The sequence below is a fragment of the Pituophis catenifer genome, unplaced genomic scaffold, assembly GCF_029215685.1.
Source record: "Pituophis catenifer annectens isolate HBS135680 unplaced genomic scaffold, rPitCat1.0.hap2 SCAF_4, whole genome shotgun sequence".
In the NCBI taxonomy this organism is placed as follows: domain Eukaryota; kingdom Metazoa; phylum Chordata; class Lepidosauria; order Squamata; family Colubridae; genus Pituophis; species Pituophis catenifer.
Window position 1 is genome coordinate 46,421,725 of NW_027256884.1, and position 11,039 is coordinate 46,432,763.

General features: G+C 33.7%; 1 protein-coding gene across 2 annotated transcripts in view; it reads left to right on the forward strand.

Moving 5' to 3' along the window:
• MSL3 (MSL complex subunit 3) overlaps positions 1–6,462 on the forward strand; it is a 29,932-nt gene extending 23,470 nt beyond the window's left edge. For both annotated transcript variants that reach the window (XM_070942972.1, XM_070942971.1), the window contains 4 exons: positions 1,244–1,353; positions 1,686–1,785; positions 2,276–2,360; positions 4,477–6,462. In XM_070942972.1, coding sequence (XP_070799073.1) covers positions 1,244–1,353; positions 1,686–1,785; positions 2,276–2,360; positions 4,477–4,576 — 395 coding nt within the window. In that variant the 3' untranslated portion in view covers positions 4,577–6,462. The remainder of the gene's footprint in view (positions 1–1,243; positions 1,354–1,685; positions 1,786–2,275; positions 2,361–4,476) is intronic.
• Positions 6,463–11,039: the final 4,577 nt, after the last annotated feature.

The window sequence follows — 11,039 nt, forward strand, 5'->3', positions numbered from 1 at the left end:
CTATCTTTAGATAGATTTTTACACCAAAACCATTTTATTAAAATAAATTTGATAAAAAAATTTAAAAATCCAATATAAATTTTAAAAATCTTTTTTTTTTCATTTAAAAAAAAATCATCAATTTTTATCCACCCTGCTTTGAAATGTTAGCCTGTGCTTCAGGTGGTTCATACTTAGTATGCTACATCCAGTCCATATTGGATTTGTCATGGGGATGTCTCCTGATCTGATTTTTGTTGTAATAACAGCAGTTGCAGTTGATAAAAAGCATGTTTGTGGTATAAGAACATGCATTTCAAGTGTCTTCACTTAAATATGATGATAGTTCTAGAAACAAATAATGGTATTTGAGGAGGAAATATAAGCAGAGCAATATTTTACTATGTATTTTGAATGACTAGATATTAGAAAGTTTTTTTAAAAAATTTAGCAATAGGCAGATTATTTTGAACATCAGTTCTGGTCTGATTGTTTTGTAGAAGCAATTGAAACAACTTGCTTTATGCTAATAACATTGCAGAATGTTATTGCTTTGTTTTTTAGCAAAATAATTTGTCTGAGCTACTAGCAATGTTTTGCCTTACACATGAAGCCAGTTAGGTGACTAGTCACTTCTCTCAGCCCTAGAAATGAAATGGCAAACCACTTCTGTAAATCTTGCCAAGAAAATTGCAGGGATTAGTCCAGGCAGTCGCCAAGAATCCAAAACTGATTCAAAAGCACATACTCAGAGCTAAACCTATTAGCTTCTTGATATTACTGTGTGAGGAATTGTGACATTGGAGTATTAAAATATTATTAGAAATTATACTTTTATATATTTTGAATATTAGTCAAAGATACTAATGTGGTTATCACATGCATTTATAGAATTGAAATTTTATAAAAATAAGATTGCCTGTGTCAATGGAGAGAGCCTGTTTGGGGCAGCGGTTAAAACATCAAGAGAAACCAGAAGACGGTGAGTTATAGTTCTACGTTGGGCACAAAGTCAGCTAAGTGATCTTGAGCCAGACAAGACAGCTAGGAAGAAGGCAGTGGCAAACCAGTTCTGAAAATATTGCCAAGAAAACTGTGAGGAGGAATCCAAGCAGTTTCCAGGAGTCATAAACTGTTTTAAAGCATCCACTCACAAAAAGGTCAAAGGAACTTCTTAACAGCTGTAGGAATTTCTCGTGGCTGAATAAGAGTACTTGTCTTTATATATCCATGCATAAAATAATGCCCTACTCTTTTCTTGAAGAAACTCCTGTCCACAGTGGGTCGTCATCTCCTATTACACTAACCCCTAGCAAAGAGGGTAGTGCAGTATTTGCTGGATTTGAAGGCAGAAGAAATAATGAATTGAATGAGGTAAGCTTTTTTTGTCCAAGACTTTGATTCAAGATGTGAATCAAGATGTCTTTGAACTAGGAACCTACATTCCTCCAGATATTATTGAAATGGAGCTTGCATCATTTTAGTTTAATATGTACTAACCTCTTCCTTTCTAAGTATGTTGGATTACAAACAGTTTTGGAAATGGTTCTGATGCAGAAAGAAGAAAGTTGTACAAATTAGGAAGTTTTCTGTTTTATATATTTTAAACTACTAAGATAAAGATTTTGATAATACTTAGTAGAATCCTGACATGATTTTAAATTAGATTTAGATCAAGACAAAGTTTATTCTAATTTTATTTTTAGGTGTTGTCATGGAAACTCATGCCAGAAAGCTATCCTCCAGGCGATCAGCCGCCACCACCTTCTTACATTTATGGATCTCAACATTTGCTGCGCATGTTTGGTAACCTATATGAACTTCTACAATGGTTTTTGTTAAAACTTTAATTTATGCACTATATTTATTGGAGAATTTTAATTGGAAATTAATTCTGCATTCTTAGCAGGATTTAGTTCATTCAGGTACATATATACAACAGTACTTGTAAATTATCTGATCTATTCAGAAATATATATCTCTCTTAAGATTTAAAAAAAATCAGAATTATATTTCAATCTAACTCACTTTCCAATTTTTATAATAATTTCTATAAAGCATGGGGGATCTCAGGCCACTTATTAACTCTCAGCCCAAATTACTTTTAAGATGTTATAGTGGGGAGGGGGGGAGAGAGATAATTGGATGAAGATAATTTTGAATGCTTGAAACAAAGATGAAGTATAAAAAGGTGGAACTAACAAATAAGGGGAAGTGTTAGTGGTAAATTGCTTTCAATTGAAAGAAAAACTGTCAAATGGGAAAGGTTGACATTTTTTCCTTTTTGTTTTTACAGTAAAGCTTCCAGAGATACTTGGGAAGATGAGCTTTTCTGACAAAAATCTAAAAGCTTTAGTAAAGCATTTTGAGTTGTTCCTAAGGTAACCTATAGATAACAGCAAATTTAGAAGCCTAAATATTCAACAGCAACTAGTAACTTGCAGAACAAACTTTTTAGTTATAGGAAAGTTATTTGTTAGGTAGCTTATTCATCCTATATGAGAAAAGTAGAAGATTCTAATCAGGAAGTTTTAGCTTCTGTAAAAAATACTTCCCTTGTAATATTACAGGTAATCCTCATTTGGCATCTGTAATTAGGACTGGCACATGATTATTAAGTGAAGCAGTGCTAAGGGAAAACTCACCTGACTGAAACTGTGCTACAATTTTACTCCAGTTGTCCTTTGCTTGTACAGTGTCATAAGGTATGATCCCAAAGAGTCAGGTGAGCCCAAATGGCGGAGAAAGTTTCCAAAACATGAGGAAGCTGAATAAAAGGATAAAATCTTATTGTTCTTTTCCCCAATTCCCTACCTTTTGGAATGCTCACTTGGTACTAGGATAATTAGCAAGAAGAGAAATAATGTTTGTATTTACATTCATTAGCGAGGAAGAGATTACAAGAGAGTAAGCAGGCACACAATGGGGAATATATATCTAGAGGAATATGCTAGTTCATAGCTGCTTAGGAGGTAAACAAAAGCCTTCTCTGTAAACTGATTAAGGCCTGATAACTTTAGGCAGCAGGTAAGAGCTGGCAGAGGAATCTAAGATCACAAAGTTGAATTTGTTAATTTGCATATATGTCAGCACTCGGGTAAACCAAACAGGAAACAACCAGATAAGTTATTGCTATTTTATTATAAGGATAAATTAACAGAATCCTGCAAGATTCAAAGTACAAATCCCCCACCCCCATACATTAACTATTTATACCCTGGTCAATTAGAGTGGTCCTTCCTAAGTTTCTTTTCCTGACCATTAAGCTTCTCCCCTTGTCATTCTGTAGGCAGCATCTCCTCTTGTCTTCCCTCAAGTTTATTCCCACATACCATTACAAATTAGCACGTTTTATAGTTATATGGTGTGCTGCAGAGAAAAGCAGCTCAACAAGAGATAGCTTATTTAGGCAATCTTTCCACTCTGCAAGCAGAGAAAAAGGGGAAAATGGGCCAGGCCCAGGACAATACAAACCAATAACTGATTGTAATGAACACATGATTGAGAGAGAGAGCCTGCAAAGGTAAATTTGGACATTGGTCACAAAATTACCTTTTCATTGCTGTTATAACTGTGAACAGTTGCCAATCAAGATAGTCACTAAACAAAGACTAGTTTTATTGTGTATAAGAGATTGACAAAAATTATGTGCCAGACATATGATTAAAGAGACATTTCAGTTTATGTAGAGCTTGCATATACAGTAGATTAGAAAGATAATTGTTTTTCTTGTATTTCTTAAAAGAAGGTGTTCACGTGAAAGAATATAGTTTTGTTCGTACTGTCAGTTCATATAATGCAATAATAACCTCCTGCAGGTTCATTGCTAATGTATATTTAGGATCTATTTTTTCATATAGAACAATATACCTGCCATTCAAAATTAATATATATTAATTCTGCAGCACTGAATCAGTCCTTCTGACAAATGCCATATAATGCATAATGTCTGATTTTATCAGTTTTCTAATTAAAATATTTAGGAATATTTGTAGAAAAAAAAATTGTTACGTAATATAACTTGCAGTAATAGCCTGTGACCACTAGACTGTACTAATATGCAGATAATATAGTTCCAGTCTAGATTACTACAGCAAACAAAAAGTTCTTTTGGTGTATTGGATTAGGATTTTTATTTTAAAGTTCATGTGCTGAAAGAAGCATTTAATCATCAAGTATAAAATTATAATACTATCTAATTATTTTAGTTTCAAATGTGTTACATAAATTAGAAAAAAATATGTAAAATCTGTTCAAATAATGATCCTACTTTTTAACAAAAGCATTTCCAAAAGTATTTCAGTGGATTACTTGCAACTGTTCAAGTTCAAAAGTAAGTCCTGTTGGATATAATAGGAACCACACCCAATTATTTATAAGATTTATGGCATGGGGTTCTTTGTACAAAGTTAATTTATAGCACTTTTTCAGAAGCATTTTAAGATTATCTTGGATAATTTAACAGAACAAATAATCATACATATTTTATTTCTACAGGTTCCTAGCTGAGTATCATGATGACTTCTTTCCAGAGTCAGCTTATGTAGCAGCCTGCGAGGCCTATTATACCACCAAAAATCCACGTGCTATCTACTGAAACTGTGGATGCAGTCAGTTGTACAAACTGGGCACGTTCCATGTCTCCTATTTTATTGCATTACTTCAAGATCAACAAAAAATGGAAGATATAATTATAATATCACAAAGGCTTTCTACAATGTTGTCCTTTTGACATAAAGAAAATTTCATTTTATTTCAGAGCTATGCTGATATTGCATTCTAGCACTTGCCAGATAAAAGAAGCTCTGCATTGACTGTTAATGCATGGAACTGCATACAAATAAAGTAAGAAAAAGGAAGGGTTGCATTGGAAACAGACTTCAAAAGAACTAATTCATCCTGTGTTCCACATTATTATAGCCTTGCTTCAGACTGACCTCTCATCATTTCTATTTAAAAAGTGAATGCAGTTGCATTGTGCAGGTTGTTCATATTTGGGATTTTTTTTCTATAAAATCTGTAAGAAACCACTTCTATGTTAGTATCTTTTATATCTCAAGTGATTAAGTATGAGGGATGGACTTGATACCGTCAGGGAAGCACTGTTAATTCTCTGTAGGTCCATTTCACAGTGACCAAATAGCTTTGATTGGAATTAATAAATCCCGTATATTGTTTGAATTGTTTTAGGGGGGGTTAGGGTTTTTTATATTTAAGAAGAGGATATACTTCATGATTTTTGGAAGAAAGAATGATGAAGTGATAGTTACTTGGCAAAATTTTTGATCTGGAAATACTTGAGTTTTATTTTGTTTTAATTTTATAGTTCTTGTAAATCAACTAGAATTTATTTCTAAAAGTAAGAGAAGAATCAGAATATTTTGTTCATGTTAACAAAAGATAACTGATTTCTAAACTGGAAGAAGTTGATAAATATGAAAGTGTCATTCTATCATTCAGTTAGTCCAGTCTTATACAGCTCATCTCGAGAAGTCCATTAATTTCACTAGGATTAACATCTGATACATCTGATACATTACAAATATAATGTGCTTGCATGAGGCAAGCTAACTAGAACAGGGATCCCAATTCCTGGGTCAGGGCCCACTACCAGGCTGCAGCCTGTTCAAAACTGGGCTGTGGGAGAGATGGTCAAGCATGTACACGTGTGAAACTCCATTTGGGTGAACAGCAGGCAAGCGTGCATATAAAGCTCCATTCGCATGAGCGGAGAGCACTTGTGCTCATGCAAAGCTCCTTTCGTGGGAATGAAGCTTCACGCGCAAGCACAAGCGTGCTGGGCCAGCTAGCTGGAAAGGTTCGGGACTGCTGAAATAGAATACTTCATATTGTACTCTGCCAATTGGATAATTGAGCCTGATGAAGCAATCCTAATAAGTAATGGCATCCTAACTGTCTTATTTTAGAAATTCAGAGCATAAGCTCAAATAGTTAATAATTAAGAACAGGAATAACAGTTGTGATCTCTGTGATGATATGGACTATAACTGCAACCCCAACCAGCAGAGACAAATGTTGAAAAATCTCAGCACAGAAACTGTAGAAAAAACATTTTGTTGATAGATAGTTTTCAACACTCAGGTCATGCTTTGTAATGCCTGCTACTCAGCTTCCAAATTCTTGCTGTTACATAGAGAACTTTTTTTAAAAAAAGCATGCTAATATAAATGGGTGCAATTATCTTAATGCCCTTAAATAATATTTGAATGGACACTTGTTAAAAATGTGTGACCAGCTCTAATTTGTGAGCTGTTATTTTGGTGCTAAATTCAGTATAAATGTGTTGATTGATTGCATGCATTACTTTTTTGACATAAATCCTAAATCTTAAAACAAATTTAGACTTTGGGTTGCAGCCTTGTGAGTGAAGCGTTTATTAAGTTTGGTGTAAAATACTGTTTTAAAGATATAATTAAATATTAATGTTGTATGAATGTAGAATAATAAATAACATTTTTGACATTCTGTTTTCAGCATGTTTGAATGCTAACCACTGTATTTTATTGCATCCAAATCATGCATGGTGTCAGGCACAAATAACCAGGAGCATTCACTGAGTTCAAAACACAGAAGAATTTGTTGTCATTTATGCACAAAAATCAAGTTAACTAACAGTCAAAACTAAATTGGTACTAGATAAGAGTCAATGGTATTCATGGGGTGGGGGGCTAAACTTGGGTCTTTTATGACATCACAGTGACTCTAAACTGATGATAGTTTAACTCTGCTTTCCAGCTCGGCCCACTTTTCTCCTACACATAGTAATATAAAACCGGCCTACAATAGCTAAATTGACCCAATCCCTTATGGCTGCTTTAGTTGGGAAGGGGAAGCATTTGTACGTACAGGAACACAAAATATTTTATGTGAGTTCAGCACTTGAAAATACTTCATTCCATCTTTCTTATTTAATGTTCAATATATTCATTTTTCTTAGCTGTGCTCTCACTTTCATATGTCTATAGTATGCAATGGTAAGTAAATTCTCCCACAAAGATATACCACATATTTATTGAGGTAAGATTTATCATAGGCAGAAATAGCTGATTTCTTTTCTAATTAAACTGTTAATGTTACATTAATTCATGTAGTCATTCAAGAGTTTAAACATCACAAAAATAAATAGGAGTATACTGAAGCTTTATAATGATACTTCATTGTTCAACCTTATTAGAGGAATGGTTCTACTTGACATATTGAGCCAATTATTTTTAGAAACTTCTAAAATGTAATGATAGGAGATACAAAAGTGTAAAAATAAGGTAGATACGCTATTTTAGTGTTCCTATTTGAAAGGAGTTTCACAGATAATTATTTTGGCATAAAAGAGTTGAATTCTATTTCAAGGCCAAAATGTTTAGAATAGGTATTTTATTCTACTGCAAGATAAGCATCACTACTCTAGATCAAATGAAGTCTCTGTTTTACATGGATATGGAAGTTGGAAACACTTCTGATTATACTTGATTAACACTCAGCTGGCATGTAATTATGTTCTCATCTTTTTAGAAATAATCCATTTACACTGGATGGAAAATCAGAGGTAAGAATTATGACAATTATAGTAAAATCTTTTTTAAAAAATCAAGCTTTATTAGTTTTTTCCCCCCTGACACACACACACATATTTTATGAAAGAGTATTGACCATATCATATATCATATACAACTTGTCATATCCAAATATATTTTACTTAGTTACAGTTTCTGCCAAAGTATTCTTTTTCCATATTTTTAATCAAATCTTAATATTTCTATTCTTATTTATATAAACAGTATCTCTTTTTGCCCTCAATTTCTGTTTTCTCCATTTTTAATCATATATATTCTCTTTTAATTTTTAATAATTCATTCTTTATCCTAGTATATTTAAATATGTTTGGGGATGCCTTTCTTTCATTTCATCTTTTTTGTTTTACAGCAATCTTTCTTTCTCTTCCTCTCTCTCCCTTCTTTTATCCTTCCTACCTTCTTCCCTCCTCTCCTACTCCTCTACTTCCCCTTCCTTTCTCCCCATCCTCCTTTCTTCCTTCCTATCTAACCTCTCTCCTACTCTTATTTCCCCTCCCTCCCTTCCTCTCCTCTTCCCTTTCTTCTATTCCTCTCTCTCCTCCCTTCCTTCGATCTCCCTACTCCTTCTTCCATCTCTCTATATTGCTGTATTCATTTTCAATTCAGTGTTTTTTTTCTATGGTGTCCAGGCATCCCTGATTTTCTCTCCATTTATTGAATATATTTCTCAAAATTCCCATCATGTTTTTTAATTCTTAACAATGTATTTCAACTTATTCCATTTTTACCTTAAAGCCTTTTAACTTAATTAACCTTCCACCTCTTATTTTCTTTAATTCCTGATTTCTTATTCCCACTTCAATAATTATTTTTCTCTTTTCCTAATATTTCAATTACTTTCAGTTATTTTTACATATACAGTAAAACAGTACACTGTTTTCCCATTTCCTTCTCTTTTCTTCTTTTTTGAGAGATATTCCCCCCATCTATTTTTATTTTATCACTGTTGATCTCAGTATAATCATCTATATTTTTCCTTTATTTTTCAATTATTTTCTTTCCAACATTATATTCCTGCTTCTCACTTATCTTTTCTCTTTCTTTTTTTGTATTCTATCCAATCTTCTGCTTCTTTATTTCCCTTAAATGCTTCTCACACCTTTTGCAACATCTCCCTCAACTCCTCATACTCATGCTCCCAATTCTTCATATTATCAATTTAAGAGGAAATAATTTTTAAATTTATTATTATTTTAGCTTATATATAGTTCAAATTCAAGTCCATTTGATGTCTTTTTTCTTTTTTCCTTCCAAGTAGTGTCCAATTCAAATAGTCATTTGAGTCATTCCAGTTTGAGATTTTATTCTTTCAACTTCTTTTTGTAATCTTGCTCCAGCTGTTTAAACAAATACTACTTAAAAGGCTTCCCATGATGATTTGAGTCTATTCATTATAAATGTCTTTCCTGCCAGCAGATGTTTCTCTGCAATCCACAAATCCCCAGGCAAAAGTATCAATTGTAAATCCACAAAAGTAGTACTTCCTGTTCTTCAATTAATTCCTTTTGTTGTTAAAGAATGCTTTCTCTGAGTTTTCTTTCCTTATATTATTCTTAATTTCTTCCAAGTCCAATTCTAAATCCAGGTGGTTAGTTCTCCTTTTAGGACTTTTGTTTTTAAAGTTTCTCTTTCCTTCCCCCCCCCCTTTTCCCTGAATGCCAATTAGCTGCTTATTTCATGTTGGGACCTCTTTTAAGCTTAAAAAAAAAATTTCTTTTCACCTGTGAGTTGGGCAATCACTCTCTTGGTAACAATACTCCATTTCATCACCGACCCTACTCAAATCTTAGTCTGGATGCTCCAGCTTGTAGCGGCCATTTTAATGGCCGCCCCCCCCCCACCGCCGGGTCAAAGAGCTGCTTCCGACCCTTCGAGAAACTTGCCTGTTCCTCTTGGTCTTCCTCTCTCTCCCCCATCCCTACAAAATGGGTCCGGTCCGAAGACACCCACCCCCCACCGACAGTGATTTGTCAGTTTGGGTTTTCGCGAAGCTCAACTGAGTATCCCAACCAGTATCGCCGTGACGCTTCCGGTTTTTCACAATTATAGTAAACTCTATCTGACATCTACACTAGCTACAATAACAGACTAGTAGAAGTGTTTAGTAACTTGCTCATGTGGTGCTGCAAAGTCCCAGATCTTTAAGAATTTGATGCAGAGTTTTACAGCCATTAGTGGAGTGAATCTTGGTAGGCTCTTCTGATGGAAAATTAGATATTTTAACCACAGCTATTATGAAGCTGAAGCATGTCTCATTTTTTATAATAATGAATTATGTGGGGCAGGAAAAAGGAGTAGATGACTGTTAGAAGAAAAGTAGCTAGCTGATCGTCCCCTGCTCAAAAGAGTGTGATTTGTGTCAAAGTGATATTTTCCTAATATACAGTATATTTAAAGGTTACTTCACAGATTTAAGCAATTGGTATATGACTTTCTCCTATAAATCAGGAATTCGGGGTGTTTAACCATGATGGCCTCATTGGCATAATTCCAGCATCAACTACAACCATAATACAAGAACCTGTAGTACAGTGGACTAAGCACTGTTATTAACATCTGCTGCTTGCAATTACTGCAAGTTCAAATGTCACCAGGCTCAAGGTTGACTCAGCCTTCCATCCTTTCAAAGGTAGGTGAAATGAGGACCCAGATTGTGGGGGCAATAAGCTGACTTTGTATAAATATACAAAAGTATGAAGGCTATTGCTTAACGCATTGTAAGCCACTCTGAGTCTCCGGAGAAGGGCGGCATATAAATTAAAGATAATAATAATAATAATAATAATAATAATAATAATAATAATAATAATAATAATAATAATAATAATAATAGCTTAAAAGCATAAAGGCATAAAAAATTAACATCTGAAAATTAAGAACATATGATGTTAAATTGTAATATCTGTTACGTCTAGCTAGCATATTCTATAATCTGAGACTATGGAAATGGCAATATAATCATGTGTTTCTGGTACCAGGAATTTTATCAGTGCTGTGTGTGCTTCCAAGTTTCAACACTAAGTACAAAATAAATTATTTCAATAGTTAAATAAAAGCAACATTATGTAAATAAATTTTTCAGCTAAGTAGCAACCTCTAGCTTGGCTGATGTTGAAAAGCTAAGGAGGGCCAGACCTATGGAGTACTTGATTGGGAGACTACTAAAGAAATATCAGGACTGTAAAACTTGTGCTAAGCTATATTTTTCTTTAACTGTGGTTATCTAAATAACCTATCACTGACATATTGCAGTGCCTATATAGATACCAGTAACACACTAAACAAAACCACATAGATTAATGTGATATGTCCCCCCCAAAAAGCTGTGAATCTTGTAAGCCCATTACCCCAAATATAGTGGTTATTGAGGAAATTTATTTTTTCCACCTATTGTGAAAGTAACATGAGACAATCTAGAAAATTTTGGCAATTTTAGGCTTTTCCATTCTGTATTCTCATCAGCCATAC